This window comes from Lagopus muta, chromosome 4, assembly GCF_023343835.1.
Source record: "Lagopus muta isolate bLagMut1 chromosome 4, bLagMut1 primary, whole genome shotgun sequence".
Taxonomy (NCBI): Eukaryota; Metazoa; Chordata; class Aves; order Galliformes; family Phasianidae; genus Lagopus; species Lagopus muta.
The window spans coordinates 19,461,593-19,479,549 of record NC_064436.1 but is presented as its reverse complement, the minus strand read 5'-3'; the positions used below and the strand labels follow the sequence as shown (position 1 = coordinate 19,479,549).

General features: G+C 39.3%; 2 protein-coding genes across 3 annotated transcripts in view; one reads left to right on the top strand and one right to left on the bottom strand.

The window, feature by feature from the left end:
• Positions 1 to 1,847: 1,847 nt before the first annotated feature.
• On the bottom strand, positions 1,848 to 17,862 carry INTS12 (integrator complex subunit 12). The gene is made up of 7 exons (XM_048943367.1): positions 17,629 to 17,862; positions 11,794 to 11,957; positions 9,789 to 9,941; positions 9,152 to 9,339; positions 5,609 to 5,768; positions 4,177 to 4,329; positions 1,848 to 2,777 (listed from the first exon to the last, which is right to left on the bottom strand). Exons 1-7 carry the CDS (start codon positions 17,753 to 17,755, stop codon positions 2,193 to 2,195), a joined length of 1,530 nt encoding a protein of 509 aa, XP_048799324.1. The 5' UTR covers positions 17,756 to 17,862; the 3' UTR covers positions 1,848 to 2,192.
• Positions 17,776 to 17,957, top strand: part of GSTCD (glutathione S-transferase C-terminal domain containing) — a 66,623-nt gene continuing 66,441 nt past the window's right edge. Inside the window, exon 1 of one of the 2 annotated variants that reach the window (XM_048943356.1) lies at positions 17,776 to 17,818. The gene's annotated coding sequence lies outside the window, so the exon portion shown is untranslated. The remainder of the gene's footprint in view (positions 17,819 to 17,957) is intronic. The other variant, XM_048943361.1, reaches the window with a different exon arrangement.

Below are 17,957 nucleotides of genomic sequence, written 5' to 3'. Positions count from 1 at the left end.
CCACACTTTCTCACCTGGTGCTCAGCCATTGTTTCAGGCTGTGACCAGGTAATTCCACTATCAATACTGATCTGTTAGTACAACTTCAGCTAGACTTGGCCTTACTAGAAAGAAGACAGGGATGCACAGAAGATATAGCATGTTTTTAGATCTCAAGGGTTATATTAAATTCTGCTAGCTACCACAGTTAAAAAAAAAAAATAAAGACCAGTTTTTCTCACTTTGTTCAGCCTGTATGTTGTACCTAAAATGAAACAGGGTTCATACATAAGCTTCTGAACTCTCACAAACGAAGTTGTTTATTTGGACACAAGACACAGGCAACTTGCATCTAGAATCTTCCTGTGGGAGCAAGTCCTATAATTAGAGTTTACACAGTAGCACTCCAGCACAGTAGCACTTTCCATTAAAGGAAATCTAGCTTAATGCTCTACTTCATAACATGAGCAACATTCTTCAGAATAATATTTAAGAAAATACGCCTTTTAATTGCAGTATCTTTTCCTACTATACCAACATTAAAAGCCTTTGTGCTGGAGAGTGAGAACAATTAGCTAATAAATGGGTAATAAAGATTCTGTATTCTCCCTCCTAGTACTGTCACTTACTTTTAAATTGCCCTGGAAGAAGCACGCACTACAAAGACAAAGTTCTTTTTTACCGCACAAGAAATGTTAATTGAAGCAGAAAAGAAATTCTCAGAATAGCTAAGGCAATGCTGAATAAATGAAGCTATTCAGATATTCAAAAACAAAACACTTAGCTTAAACCTGAACAACAGAGTGGAAAAGAAGCGAGGAAAGTAGCTGCTTGTATCAGATTTGCTCATCCCACGTTTCAAACACATAAAAGGCTGTGGTTTTCATGCACCTCCTAAACTCTGAGACATTTTCATGTTTAGAGATGCTCCCCTCAACGGAATGGAGAGGGGATCACTGCAGGCTGATCATAGACAACAAGACTCAAAATCCTTCTCCAGTTCTTAAGAGACAATAACACCACAAAATAGAACAGATACAGCAGTTCCCATGAAAGGTATGTGGAACATTCAGTATAACAAAGTTTTCCTATTCAGAGCTTAAATTTTTTTCCTTATTCTTTAAGAAAGCAAAATATGAATGCTCATTTTCACAGAAGACTAAAGGAATACATTCAGATCTCAAATCATCTTCTGTATTTTCAACTCTATGCTATTAGAAATATTTTTTTTATGTAACAACACAACATAGCTCCTATTGCTATTTTACGTACTTGCAAATACACAAATGAACTAATAGAAAGGAAAAAAAAAGTCTGTGAGTTGGGAAAAACAGTTAAAGAGACTAAGCCTCATTTTCCAAAATAGGTTGACTAGCATGCAATACTTCTAAGTTTCATAGCATGGAGTATCTAGGTGATCAAAACTTTTTGTTTCAGGTGCACCTGAGAGGGAGCCAACACCCTGACCCCTAATATAATTCCCTTCATGTTCTTCTAGTTTTCTTTCCACATCAAAACAACACAGTTGATTGCACATTCAATTAAAGTACGTGGTGAACAATTATCCATTCAAATTACAACAGGACAATTCTAAGGTTCTTTACAGACTGAAAACACCGTTTTGGCTCTCTTCCACTCTTCACAGGCTAGGGGTCATTTTTACTCTTTTCCCTCAGAGAACAACTAGAAAATGACAAAAACTTCTTAGTGCAGAAAACCAAATTAGGCCACTTAAAATTCTCACATGACCTGTGCAACCTGCAGAGAACTCCATTAACTGCCCAACACAAACAACTCGTAAAAGCTGAAGCATTTTAAGAATCAGAAACCTGGATGAAAGAAAGTGGCAGTGATTTCCCAGATTAATAATACGTTTATTCACAATGCTGAAGGATGACAGCTTAATTTCAGTTTGTGTCCACAAATTGTTCTCTTAAATACACCAAAATTCCCAATGCTTACAATTTCACATTCCATTGCTTTGAGCTAAAAACCAACAGCATATAATAGTGAATATTTCTCGAACATATTGAGTTTTCAGATTTATAGTCAGAAGGAATACTAGGATTACCTAAGTTTTACCTCCTGTATAGCACAGATTTGGGACTTCCCTAATTACCGGTTCAGTCCAGTAACTTGGGGATTTTCTTTAATTAAAAGATAAAGGCTGCTGTTTCGCAGATCACAGCCAGCAAGATCAGCAAGCAGCTGTACTACTTCTTGAGTTTCTTTTGAGCAGCCTTCTTCTTGACCATTTGTAGCCTCTTCATTGCATTGAGCTGAGATTCCTGAGAAGTTGGGCCTTTCAGAGAAGCTGACTGATTACCAGCATCTGCTGTGGTTTTGCTTGCGTTGCCCCCGCTGTTACCTGCAGTCCCACTGTTGCCATTCCCACTGCTCACCTGACTGCTGGTGCTTGGCGCAGTGCTGCTGGGACTAGGAAGACCCACTTTGCTAACATTGTCGCTACTTACCGAACGACTAAGAGTGGTTTTCCCCAGTGTCAGAGGTGGAGGTGGTTTCAGCTGAACGGGGCTTGTGCTATTGTTAGCAGAAGCTATTTTTGACCCTAGTCCTGTTTTGGAAGCTGCCAACCCCGACAGACCCACGGGTTTCTGGTTATTTGAAGCTGCTGCAGGTTTCCCACCGGTGCTCTGTGCTGTTGATCCCAGTTTGGCAGTTGATGGATTGGCAGAAGAGTTTCTGGCTGCAAAAGCAGCCCATCCTGTAAGGCCACTGGTGGTTGCTGAAGAGGAAACACTTGTACTGGCTGAGTTCCCCGAAACTGCTGCTGAGGGCTAAAATAAATAAATCATTCTTATTATAGCAGCATTTATTTGTATAATGCATCACAGCAGGATGAGATTGAGCCTCTGTTTTAGTTCTTTATCCAGAAACACACAGTGGACAATATTTCATCGCTGGTCATTATAGTTAAAAAAAAAGCAGTAACAGGAAAAGGATGCAGGCACAGATAACTTTAAATTTCCCAGCCAAATAAAACCAATATCTTTTTTTCCTATACAGGCCATTACATAGCACTGAGATCCCCTCCATAAATTCTAAACACTGGTTTTACCCAAATAACTCCAATGCAGACTTGTGAAATATAAACAAGGGAGGCAAGCCAGTATCTTTTATTGCTTGCCATTAAGTGGTGTCACTTTTTGACAAGATAACAGATAAAAGAACAGCTCCATAGTAACTAAGTATTGCATTCTTTTCATTAAAGTATAAGCATCTAAACTTTCCTCTTCCCATCTTGGTTCTTAGCAGCCTATACCCACAGACACAGTTTTAAAGAAAGCCATTGGACTTCTTTCCTCTAGTCTTTCCATTCAGGCAGAGCAAAAGACAAGTGTTCTGCAGACAAAGCTTCCCTTGAATGCAAAGCACAGTACACATCAGTTCCCAAACCTCAACCAAACCCCAGTTTTCAGCTGGGGATAATACAAATGTTGACTTATTAAAATCAGAGTCGTACCAGTTTATGGCCAAGGTGAAAAGTTATTCAGAAGTGCAAGTGCTTGAGCAAAAGCCATCATGTCATTCACAACAGTTTCCATCTAAGCAGCACAACTGCAAATTTACCTCTGAGAACATGAATGATTGCTTTGATTCTATGTTACAGGTGAGTTGCTTCAGTAAGCATCACTGTTTGTTAGATGCCATTTATTATGCTGCTTCTGGTTTATCATCCTAACCAACTCGCAATGTATTAAAAACCAAAATTTATTAAATAAGTAGGAAGCTGATATATGTTGTTTCATGTTTCTAAATTAGACCCTACAGGATCAGCTGGATTTCCCTACTGCCATGAGGAGAAGCCTAACTACCAAAATATATGTATGTTACTTGGCCGCAGAGAATAAATATTATCTTTTATAGCGTTCTGAGGACCTGTATAAAATCCTGCTTGTATAAAATACTATTAAGAAAAATTCTCAGAGTAAATTCTGTTCTGTCCTTTCTAACATGAAAATACAGTCAAGAGCTGAATGCTTCAGGGACTTACTACTGAATAGAAGTGTTTCCCCCCACTCTTATGATGCTAATGCAAAAACTACTATGCTATATTAGCACTCAGTATAAATAGTACAGCAGACTACTTGCATTTATTGTGCTTATGAGAAAATGCGGCTAAAAAAAAAAAATTGAAATGTAAACTTATTGTCTGGAAAATTTATAGTACGTTACCTTCACTTCTGTTCTCTTGAATGCTAGAAAAGTTGTTTGGGTCTCAGGTTTCAATTTAATTTCAGATTTCTTGATCAATGGATCCTTCACAGCTGGTTCAACTGAAACCACAGCTGGAGCTGGTTTTTGAGGTGGTTTTTGTGTCTTTTGAGCCTGAGTGGTAGTTAAAAAAAAAAAAAAACTAGTTAGAGCTTCTCCAATACTGCTTTAAGAAAGCGTGAGCATTAGCATATTGAAGTCTAGCCTTTACAATTTGAAGCTGATAAGAATCTAAGAAAAAAGTAGTAATAAGCTGCAGATATGGAGGCCATGTCAAATATAGCACTGGTGATAAGGAGTCCAGCCAAAAAGCCATATTGAGCAGAAGTTTCTATTTCAGCACAGAGAGAGGCAATGCTGAAACTCAGGAAATAGAAAGGCACTGGGCCATCACAGAAAGAAGGCAAAGACAGATGAATTTGAGGAAAACGTGGATATGATCCAGTGCTATTGGGAAGTAGACTGTACAAGTCTGCTAAAAAGTTGCAGCAAAAATAAAAGGTAGAATTCATACCAAAACATAAAAAGTTAGAAATGGGGTCACTGAAGGGAAAGTCTGAGTCACTGCATAGGCTATCCATTGCATTAACTGACCTCAAGCAAATACTCTGCTGGGTTCGATGTTCTGATGATCATCCGAATAACCATGTACTTCAGTGAGTAATAACTTCTAGGAAAGGATCTTACACTGACTTTTTCTTGTTCATTAGCAGAGATGTTTCAGTAGATAACCACTTGCTAAGTTAGCACAGAACAGCTCCAAAACAGAGCATATTTTCTGCTGTATAAAGGGGTTTGATTGAAAAGAAAATCAGAAGTAGAGATATGTGAACAAAGATGCTTTCCTCACTTTGTTTCTCATGATGAGATGAGAGAGATCTCTGTGGGATCAGAAATAATTACTCTGCTTAGTCAAGAAGTTATCCTGTAGACAAATCAAAATGAAGGGTTTTTTTTGGGGGGGGATGTGCTCTTTCAGCACTTATGATTTGAACGAAAATTTTTGCTCTCTTGTTGCAAAAACAATCATTCACATCTACACCTATGAAGAAAATCAAAATTGAAGGGATATTTGGTAAATACGCACTAAAAAAGTGATCAGTATCACCTAAAATAGAAAATGCTTTAAAAGCATTTACTTCAAGTGAGAAAGAGTCCTGTTTCACACTTCTTCACTCACATTTTGTTTTTAATAAAAGTTTAAGATCATACCCAAATACTCCTTGATACTACATTAAAAAAAACACAGTTGCAGTAAGTGAAGCATAGCTGAGAAAAGTGGCTCTCCAAAATTCTTCCAGAGATTTCTGCAACCTAAAGAATACTCTCACACAAAAGAAATAACCTGCTCCATTTCAATAGTGCTCAAACTAGACAAAAAACTGACTCTTACCATTCTCTTCATCTGCCTGGTACAGCGGGCACAGTACCATACAAGTCGAGGATCATTCACTTCCTTGTCTGTCACCTGAGGTTTATGGCAATCCTGGTGGTAGAGATTATGGCACTCCTGACACTCTACAAGCTGATTCCCAGAAATAACTGTCATTTGCCTGCAGAGCAAATAGTTAAGAACAGATTATTGGGAAAAGCACTTCAAGGATTATCCAACTGCTGTAAATTTCACACAGCTTAAGATAAAAACTAAAAATATTTTTGCTTCTGTGAATATTTTCTACCTGTAGCAGATGAGCTACACTGATTTTTCTTCCTATCCAAGTTCTTCCTAATATTTCAGAAATTATTAGATTTTCATGGGAGAACCAACATTAAAAAAACTTCAATATTATTAGACATGCATACATGACACTTCCTGCTCTTCTGTTTGATTTTTGTTAGAAACTTAAGTCTCATCTGTCTTTTTCACCTAGAGATTTTACCACTGTTTACTTATTATGACTTTCTCATTACTAATGAGAAATTAAATTAATAACATCCAAAGGCCTACAGCCTACATTTGGATAATTTTGCTGTAAGCTGTAGAGCAGTACAATTCAAGAACAAATAATTTTGCATTGACTGGTATGAAAGAGTGCTTTCTTCTGAAGAATTTAAAAGCATCACCATCCCAACTCAATTCACACCCAACTACTTTACTGATGTTTTATTAGCTATCCTTCTGGTCCCTACAAACAGACACTTGGAATTGGAGATAATACCAGAATCTTGAAAAGACAGAACACAGAGGATTAACTTGCAGCTCTGCCTTGAAGCAAGTACAAAGCTGGTGATGAAGACTTAATTCTGCTGTGGGTCTCTGGCGAAAGTAATCATGCTGCATAAATGACAAATTAGTGATGTACACATGACTGCGAATGTCTAAATTAGCCAAATATCAGTTTTTTGATGATTTCTTCTTTCAGATGAAGAATCAGGCTATTTAATTGCTAAGCTGCTTTTGCTCATAAGCCCGAGGAGCAGGTACTCAGGTAACCATAGAAACCCTATTTGTAGATGGGTACAGAAAGGTAATACCTTGTTTCTCTATAACAAGAAAAAGAAGTCTGAAAGTCTTGTCTATACAGATATTAGAACACTTTCTAAGGAATATTTCTTTTTCAAATGGGCTACCAGAATAAACAAAAGACAAAATGTTTCTGGAAGTCCACCACCCCATTAGAGATGCAGGAAATTTCAAGAGCCATTTTGTTTGATTCCTAAATAAACTGGGTAAAAACAAAGCAGTGATGCTTTAACCCCATGTCTCAAGCAAGGAGATTCACTCTATTTCAAAAGTTCTGAAGACAATTGCAAACTAATTAAAAAAAAAAACCTCAACTCTTCATCCTCAGAATCAAGTTAAACCAGTCTTATTTTTAAACAATTCAATAAATAAAAAGCAAACTTACTGATCTTTTAATTTCAGAAAACAAGTATTCCTAAAAAAAATATGGTCACTCTTTCAAAAAATGGGCTTTATCTTCCCCCCCCCCCCCCCTGCAAGGTTCACTATCAGCTGCAAATTGCAAGTAATGTTGCTTCTTCACATGACTGAGGATCCCTGTATCAGTTGAATCACTGTTTTCTAAGATCTAGAAGTACTGAAGAGGGTGAGGTTATTCCAGTATTTTCTTTGTGCCTAGTTTGATATAGCAGAACAGGATCTAAGTTAAACAACCCACAGACATCAACTTTCAATATCCCTGATGATTGTGCAGACACATCTCACACTTAGCAAATCTTGACGAAACATTCCACCTCTTTAGTTTCTACATCTATTAAAAAAAGGAATAGTTAATCTACAAATCTATTTTTTTTGCATTTGTGAACTCACTGTACACAAGTTGATAACACAGTTGTCAACTTTTCTTCAGCAATATAAACCATTGAACTATGAAAAGAAGAACCTCACATACTCTGCAACTGGACACGGTGTTTTCATTCACAACTGTCTGCATATAAATATTACTAGCTGTCAGCTTCCAAATGGTATTCATACCCACATTACTTTACAAAAGCACTGCATACTTCTGTATTTCATATGTTCTGAAGTGTTAGTATTTCAACTCAAGATGTCCAGCCACAGGAAGGGACCTTAGGTTGACAGCTGAGCAGTAAATAGTGGAATGCAGTCCTAACAACTACGCTGAATTTAGAAAGCCTGAAGCATAAGTGTTCTGAAAAACAATCCATCCAGATTAAGTTGGAAACTGAGAATCAGAAGACATCAGGTCCAGCAGTGTTCATGTGCAATAAAAACAAATACCAAGTCTTTGGAGATTGCTACCATCCTCTCTAATGAGTTCCCTCTCTATATACTTTTTCCTCTCTCTGGCATCACTTTAATAAGAGCTATTTTACAATCAGTATTGCAGAAAGAAAGGTAAGATTTATTTATTACTTCAGGTATTTGAACTGTTCTCCCTTTTTCAGTGTCTATAACAAAGTCAAACATTTGAGCTAACACATGGGAACAATATGACAGGAAATCTTGTCACTCTACAACTGGTTAACAGTATAATTAGCTGTGAAAAGGGAATTCCTCCACGTACCATAGACAGCTTGAGAACACACTTACCCATGTGGCTTAAGCTGAGCTAGAATACAATAGTTCTACCAAGAGTCTGGCCAGTCCCGTAAATGCCAGCTCCATCTTCCTCCCTGTCCTGATCCTATGTTCTCATAGCCATGCATACATGAGGATAAGTACACTCACTGAGTTGACTGAAACCCATACCTGCTGAAAAACCTGAGCAGGGAGCTGCTCCAGAGGCTAGTGCATCTGATCACACCCTTACATAACAAGACACCCCTGTCAGAGGTAGGGAAGTAGGCAACAAGGGAAGCTTACAGGAATATAAATCACCTGTGAAACACTATGCTTATTCAAGTTGCCTGATCACATAGTGGATATTCAAAACTATGTTGTTAATTCTTTCACAATTAGATACACACATCATTTACATTTACTACGATCCAGTTTTAGAAGCGATGAATGAAAAACAAAACCTGTTTTGACTGCAGGACGTAAGATATATTTAGAGAATGAACTGAAAAAACATGGTCACATGTAAAGTAACGTCAAATGATTATGAAAAAAGTGAGCAACACATGCACAACTCATGCTAATGCCACTAAAAAAAAAAAAAAAAATGTACTCAACTGCTTTTTAGAATGCTGCTTAACATTAGCTATTAATATTTTAACTTGCCTTCCAATATTTAAAAGACAGTATCTGTTATGCTAGGCTTTTCATTTTGTCTGATTTTTTTAATTCTCACTTGCACTGTTCTAAAGAAAAATCATTTTTACTCATTAAAGGCTCCATTTAAAAAAAAAATCTTGTTTGTGAAGAACACTTACATGCATTAGTAGCTTTGCACACGTACTTAAGTAATTTCCAGAGTACAACCTGCAAGGTAGCATTAATTGAACGCTACATGGGCAAAAGCCAACCGAAAGCAAATACACAACTGCAATGAAACACTTAACTTACCTGCAAACAACACAGGCCAAACCCATTTCCATCGCAAAGTCATCAGCACTGGTTTCCTCAAAGCTAGATAAATCAGGCATGGATAAATCTTTACTTGTCTGAACGGTAATAGGAGAGGAACGAGCCTCTTGCTTCTCAAGTCTGGGCTTCTTTGGCACATCAGCTCCTTCAGCAGCATCCCCTTTCATCTATGGCAAACACAAAGAATGTGAAAAAGCAGAAAGTTGATGGACCTTCTAAAATGAGAAAGTGACTGAAACAATTAAAATGGAAGTATAAAAAGGTGTATAGAAAGCACACAGCATACTTTCCTCAGATGCATCTTCTCCGAAATTCTCACAAGTTAGAAACTCAAGTCCACCTTTTGTGCTTCACTACAAGAATCTCAAAAAAGCCTTGGAAAAACCCACATTTCAGGCCACTACATTTTATTCACTTGTCATCAGTGTATTTAAAGTATTTACAAAATAGTTTTAACTACACCTCTGTTGAATTGCCTAAACAACATGATGTGATATGACATTGTAGGCTATGCACTATTAGCGAGAACAGAGTTACACAGAAAGAGAGCTTTCACTAAAACACCTTCAAATTTGTTAGCCAGGTTACGTCACTAGAGAACAAAAATTAGACTCACTTTATCAGCAGATCTCTTTTCTGTTTCTTTTTTCACCTTTTCTGATGCAGTAGGCTTGCCATTGTTGTTACCAGAAGGCAAACTAGAAGAGGCCTTAGGATCTTGCTTACTAGAAACAGGCTTGGTAACACATACTTTTGGTTGCTCTACTTCCTAAAAACAGAAACAAAAATTGAAGTCAAACCCTACAATCTACTTCCTGTTTTGCAATTAGATCACATGTTAGGCAAACAAAACGTTACACAGCATTGTTCACCTGTACATACATTCTTCTAAACCTTTCTTTAGTCCTTTTATAATACATTCACAAATAACTGTGTTTAAACTACAGTTATTAAAATCTCCCTTAATGCTAATCTTCCAGAGGAAAGATTTATGCTAAAAATGTAAGTAGACATGTGCTGCCTCTGGACATCAATATATCATTCCTTTATGGAGGCAAGTCAATCTCAGTTCATATTCACTTACCAGCTTAATAATTTAGATCTCAACAGAAACTGACAGTTCTTGTAAATGTTGCATTAGCATCAGTAATGTGTAATAAAAAAAATGAGTGATCAACCACAGCAATGCGTATGAGAATGGTATCCCTCCATCTTGGTAATAAGTAATTCTCTGCTGCATAGTGGGATGAGTTCTCAGCTTCACTTCAGCCCTACCAACTTTCCTGATTTCCTGTTGCACGTAGACAGTGACAATCAGCCAAGCTGCTACTGCAATCAGCTTTCCAAGCCTCTGTGATATTCAGCTCTGACAGAAAGCTCCTGAAAGTCACAACACCTGCGTTACTACAGAGGGGTACAGTTGTAATTTAGGATTCAGGAATTAACGATTTGCACAGAGAAGAATTAGACTGTGTAGTACAAGCATCACGTATGCCACAAGGTAATACTGTCTTTCTGATATTTTAAGAAGTACCTGTAGAAGGAAAATGTCAGTGTGTGTGAACACAAACCATCATTAGAACATACCTGGCTGATTTATCAACATCCCAAGGGAGAAAACTACCTCATTAACTATACAGCAACAGTGATACTAGGATGTACCCACACGTTTTTTTTTTTTATATGCTAATCTCAGATTCAAATATTCTGTCTAGCAGGTGGTTAGTTATTTCCAGCAAATGAAAAGTTATGTATTTCTATGGGACAGCAATGATTTTTGCCTGCAAATCATTTACATTTCAAATCATTTGGAATACTTCCCCTCCCCCCCATTCTCTACAACTTCATCAACCATATTGAGAAGAGAGATCCAGTTTTATCAGTTGTTGGTCCTTGAAAGCAATGAAATTGCTTCTGGTAAGTTCTTTGCAATAGCAGGCAAAGTGTCATTATGAGCATCAGTAGCTATATGTAGGAAAAAGTTGGCTCACCTAACTGGTGATAGGGTCTCTGCCTACAGAACACTCCCTCTCAGAAGTGGTCCTCATCCAGGAGGCATTCTCCTATTGGAGGCTAGCTCTTACACGAGTTCAGGTAAGGGTGGACCTGAACTGCTTGCACCTATACTTCCTGAGCCAGCCATACCCCTTCACCAGATGCTCAATCATCAGATTAGGCACGACATAACAGTTCCCTTACTTCCCTCAGTGATTAGCTTTTCGTTTAATAATAATCTGGTCACAACAATATCTGCATTTTAAAGAGCTTTTTATCTTTGTTTATGACTGTGTAATTTTGGTTCCCCTTTCTGTGATAGCTACTAAGCAGAATGCCAAAACCAACATAAAATACAAGAATTACCATTAAAAAAAAACTTGCATTTGCAATATAGTAAGGAACAGATATTACGTTTGGATATATCAAGATTTTTTTTTCCCCATTAACTTAACTGAATGCACTATTTTGAAAAAAAAAGGGAAATGGTGAATTTGAACATTTCATAATTACTCAATTTTTCCAGTTTCTAATTCTCTTCTAAATCTTCAGCTATAAAAATGAACAAGGAATAGCTGGGGCCATAAAGGCATGTGAAAATGGCCTGTGTTGTCTAGTAGTAATACCTTCTGAGATGGACGATAACTTGAATCGGCTCCTCTGGCCAAAGACTCATCAAGAAGTGCTTTCAGCTTTTCCGCAGAATCCTTGCTCTTTGAACGCAAGAAGCCCAGGGCTTTCAGAAAAATAGGATCAAGCTCCATGTTCACCGCAGCAGCCATAGTGGTGTCTGTATAGGAAAACAAAGAAAAAGGAAGAACTTTATACATATATGAAGCCTAGGTCAAATGGCACGTAGTTAACTAGAGTGCAAAATATTTTTCTTAAAATAAAAGTTACACTGAATTACAGCAAAGGTAGTAAGTGAATTAATTATCATTAGAAGATGACAGTGAACTTAAAGAGCTAAAGAACTTGAATTTGGCTTCACATCTGAAGGGACATCAACTCTGTTCTTTGGACATCTGATGTTCAGAAATTAAACTCATCATTCTTATGGAAACGGAACAAGAATTTCATATTCTCGATAACCCGGCAATATGGAATATAAATGCAATTAAGTGTAAACTTCAAGAGCACCTACTACCCTAATCCTCATTTAGATTTGCACAAGATTTTTAACACATTTGATCATTTAAGATCAAAGAAAAATATGACCATAAAACTCACTTTTGATAATTCTGAGAATAGCTCCCTGCAACATACGATACAGAGATTCAACACAGCAAGTACACAGTTTTTTTAAGTACATTGTTATTTTTAAATTTAGTTGAAATAGAGAGAAAAATCTACAACTTGGATGGTTGCTTATCCAAGTTCACTTGTTTTCTCAACTAGTACCTACCCAGAGCTCTAAGAGATACCACAGTGCCTATGGAAATGAAGTGAGGAAAAGCAAAGAATGAATTAAAAGAAAAGTTGCATAGCAGTAGTTACCTGCACTCCAGAGCCTTCATTGCTATCCTCTTTAACAAAAGTTGCATCAGAAACTCTGCTCTCTAATTATTAACAATAATAAATTTGAGAAAAGAAGCCAAACATGGGAAGTTTCCTGTTCTTTTCCAAGAACGGATAATTAACAAAGTATCCTGATATCTTTCAAATGAGATTTATTTCTTACACAGTGTTCTAGAGAAGTTTTCAATTCTGCTCAAAAGCACTACCCAGACAGGCTTTTTTTAGGCTGAAGCCTCCAAAGTTTTGTCTGAAGAATTTCTTTTGTTATTCAAGGCAATGAACTTTTACCTCTCTCTCTGGCCATACCCCAGCAGCAGAAGTCTGCTCCCTCAATGCCTGCCTAAAAGTCTCCAGGAACCTTTATCTCATGCTGGGCTTTCACGAGACACCAGAGAATCGCTCTACTGATATCATCAAGGAGTTCAACATACAGTAGACTTCATAGGGATTTCATCAATGGAACCAGCAGAGAGTTAAGAAACCTCTTCAAGAGCTCATTCCCTATTCCTTAATCCACTTGTTAAATCGTTTTCCAGTGGCCGCAGAACTTGTTCTACCAAGTACACTACAGCAGGAACTGCCTCACCACTGATCACGCAGACTACTACAGTACGAGCCCCATCCACACAATTCAGACTCTCCCTAATGTTTACAGAAAGGGAATTCAATGTGTGGAAAGTACGTATCCACTTGTTTTTTTTTTTTTAATATATAAATGCATTTGTCTACATTTAAAATTCTGGCTGCTCTTGAACTCTGTGGTTAAGTTACCATTTCTGTGTTTTGTGAATTTGGCTTCCAAGTTTCAGTGCAACATAGCCTTAAGTTAAGAATGCTACACCCTCCATTGTATAAAAACAGTGGAACAAAGCCACTAGTTGTAAGAACTTGGAATAATTCTTAATTCCCTCTTAAAAACAAGGAAACAGAAACCCTTTAAGTTCATTTCTGAGGCATCTTCAGAGAGTACATACATGTGTGCGTAAGGAATAGATAGCTTCAACAGTCCTTAGCAAACAATTCAGCATAGTTGTAGAATTTAGAAAACAAGTGTACGCCCGCTAAATCCACTTTTCCTCTTCTGGAAGATAACACTTCCAAATTATTTTGAGGTCTAGCTTTTTAAAGGCAACTATTGGAAAGTAATTGTTTAATTCAGACATGTTCAGAAGCTTTCTGTATACTTCATCTTTCATTTGCGCATGAAACTGTGTCAGTTCTTTCTCCTCTCAAAGGTAAATTGTAATAATGTCACAGGCTACCGCAACCATTAACAAAAAGAAATTTCTTACATGAAGAGAGGGACTTCGTATAGAAAATAAAACATCACACAGAAAAAATACAAGAAGAAAGTATATGATACTTTGTGCAGTGGTTTAATTACACAGCTGCAAGATTAGAGAGCTGTAATATAATCCTTGAATCCATGATAGAAACGGTTCTCCTTGAAGCCGTAAGTGGATAGAACACAGATAAACTGCAGAGCGGGGTCAAGAATACACATGCACACTCTCACAAGTGAGCATAAAGTCACCAGTCCAGCCCTACAAGCACCCTACTACAGTTAGCTCTCTGATAGTTCTTCATTGTTTCCCAAGCCTTTAATGATGGACAGAGAACACCACACTGATGATAACAAAGCTGTCTGATGCATCTGTGATTTATATATGAAATCCTTCTATGATGGAGAATCATCAAGTAACTTCCCAGCATGGTCTACACTGAACAGTTTAAATATCCACAGGAAGAAAATCATTAGTTAATAGGCTGTTCATCTCACAGTGTCTAAGAGCTTTTTTCTGAATCACTCATTTCTAAGCTATTTTATTCTGCCAAATCTTACACAAAATTAACCGAGCACTATACGCACAGTCTTTCATCTTAACACCTACTCTTCCCAGGGTATTAGAGGCCTTTACTGTCCATTGAGTGGCCTGCTAGTATTTCGCATACCTATACACGACATTGCAATGTTATTATCAAACCCATTTGTTGTAAATTCAGCTACAGTTATACCTTTCCACAGTCACTGAGTAGGAGGACTTTCCTTTGCATCTATCTCCAACACCTGCAGTAGTTAACTGAGAGCCCAGAAACATGGATCAGCAGCACAGAATAGCTTTCAGCACACTAACCATGTTTATCAATAACTTATTTAATTCACCACCATAAAAAAATCAATCCTTCATTTTTTTTGTCCTTTAGAATCTTCTTTTCCTCAGGAAGAGGAAAATTCTTCTTTCCTGACTAAATCTAACAACTGTAACAGTGGTAGATCTTGTGTATTTACCAATACCTTTTCCTTTACCTTTTACCTTTTCCAGATCACTCTCAGATTTAACACAAGTCTTAATGAAATAGATCAAGGAAAGCAGGAAAAGCTTAACTTCCATTTTCAGTTTTTACTTTAGTATCATAACAAGGATTTGATTCATGACAACAATTTCACAGTACCTCCCATGAGGGATATTTCAAAACTCAAGCACTTTAGCAGTCCCGACAACTGCATTAATCAGAACAATTGCATTCATCAGTTCTTATTTATGTGACATCTTTATGTGAAATTCAAAGAATTTCAGAAGATTTGAGCAAAATCTTCCATTATAGTTACCAGTGTGAGTATTCATAACTTTATATCCTACCCTACAGCATATTTTATACCATTATTTCCAATCAATAATTCAATCTATCACAGTAACTTACTAATCTAACATTTCTACGTTACACTGTTGTGTAATATTTGCTGCTTTCTACTGCTCATAAACAATATATTGTCTAAGAAACATAGAATACCATGGTTTTGGTTGGGATATAGTTAATTTTCTTCATAAAGGCTGACAGGGTCCTGTGCTTTTGATTTTTCTTTTTTAAATGAAAATAGTACTGATAACAGACTGGTGCTTTAGTTGTTGCTGAGCAGCGCTGCACAGAGCTGAGGACATTTCAGCTCCTGGTGCTGTCCTGCCAGGAGGGGTTGGAGGAAAACAAGGAGCTGTGAGGGGGCAGAACCAGGACTGCCGGCCCAGACCAAGCAGAGGATTGGCACATACCATATGGTATCCTGCTCAGCAAAAAAAAAAAAAAAAAAAAAAACAACTGGGAGACAAGAGGAGGAATAGGGAACGACATTCCAAGAGATGATGTTTGTCTTCCCAAGAAACCGTTACATGTGATGACTTCTGCTTTCCTGGAAGTGACTGAACATCTGTCTGCCAATGGGAAGCAGCAAAGGAATTTCTTGTTCTGTCTGCACGTGCAGATTTTGCTTTACCTACTAAGCCATCTTAACCACAAACAACGAGGTCTCACTCTTTCACGTTTCTGATTTTCTCCCCCACCTAACATGCAGAGAATAAGTGAGTGGCTGCATGGTGCTGCATGTAATGCCTGCTGCATTACACCACGATACACAAGCATTTCGTTTCTAAGAGACCTGCTCAAAGCAAAAGTCAGCCATGAATTCAGACAAGCTTTCCCAGGACACCATCCAGCTGGACCTTCAAAACATAAGAAGACAGAGATCTCACTGCCTCCTTTCACTTCTTTAATTCAAATTGGCACCTCCCCTGTTTCAGATTGTGCTTTCACATAAAAGGAAATACAGGCTCCATTTTATCAATCCCCTCTTAGGTACAGAAAGGCTTCTTTTTAGGTCTCTGCACACCCTTCCTCAGATAACATTCTCCACTCCTCCCCCCAGTTTCAGAGCTAGCTATTTTGCCACAGACAACAGTCCAGTTGACCAGGCATGACTGATTCTTGGTAGATCCCAAGCTGGTTATCCCCAGCCAACACCTGCTCCTCCTCATACTGCAGTGGCTTCCTTCGTAACCTTCCCATGGACTGAAGGAGGGAAGCTGACCAGCCTGCTCTTCCCTGGATCATCCTGCTTGCTCCTTTTTGAGAAGGGACATATGATCTGCCTTTTTCTAGTCCCTGGTGATTTTTCTCAGCCTCGTGACTTCTTGTAGAGAAAAGCAAGTGGCTTCACAATGACACCACCAGAACACAGGTCATTCAGGCCCATGGATTACCAGGCAACCCACCCATGCTTCAGTCGTCTTTTGCAACTTATCCTCGTTGCGGAAACAGAGGCCTCACTGATGAGCCCTGAGGCAAAACAGTTTGTCTTAGATCCAATGGGAACAGTTGTTTTCCTTCACAGTACCTGATACAATGCTATATTTTGGTTTTAAGAGAAAAACAATGTTGATAACACACTGATGTCTCTATCTGTTGCTGAGTAATGCTGTACAATGCAGTGTTTCAGTTTTCTCAGCTGCTTACACTGTCCTGCCAGTGAGGAGGCACAGAGTTGGAAGTGTACAGAACCACTTTTTTCTGGTTCTCATCCCCATCCCACTGGGAAGAGGAGGAACACATCAGTGGCTATGCGGTGCTGCTGAGTTAAACCACAACACACACTGAGTATCTGCCCTTACTCATGCTCACTGACATTATAGCACTTGCCCCACTCAGCAGCTGCTCCACATTTAATTTGTGCATTCTGCTCCTGATAATCCAGCAGAAGCATCCCGCTGCCGTCGCCGTTTCCTCCTCGTTTTCAATCTAGCTCGCCTTTGATTTTGCTACCACAACCCTCACGCGCCTGGGCAACGTTTACATACCCCCCTTTGCAGTCCGTCGCCACTCACACACACCGCCTACCTCCTCCGCGTACCACCTCGAGCTGCCCGTTTAACTGAGCCCTCCTCTTGCAGTACCACCTCAAATCTACTCACATCGGGCCACCCTCCGGCACCCACCGGGCGGGGCCGGGCGGGCTCACCGAGCTCAGCCACACGCGTTACCGCCGGCCCCGCTCAAGGAGCACGGACGGCCGCTTCCAGCTCCGCCATAGAAGCACCCACGGGGAGCTCAACGCCCGCCCGCAGGGCCGGAGACGACACCGCAAAGCCCCGAAGTTTCCGCCGCGCTCTCACCTGAAGAGATACGGCAGCCGCCGCCGCTCAGAGCCCTCAGCCGGTACCCAGCGGCCGTTCCGGCTCGCTCCGCGGGCGGGAAGGCGGAGCGCTGCGCGAGTGAGGCGGAGCTGGGCGGGACGCGCATGGGCACACTGTGAGAGGCGGAGCCGGGGCGGAAGCGACCGGGACGTATCGTGCGCGGGGCCGGGTAAGCGGCGGGGAGCGGCTGAGGGAGAGGCGGACCCCGACAGATCAGCGCTGGCGGCGACCGGGGGCCGTTTATCGGCTCGCGCGGCGGTGGGCGGGACGGGAGATGCGCGCGGCAGCGCGCGGCAGCGCGCGGGCAC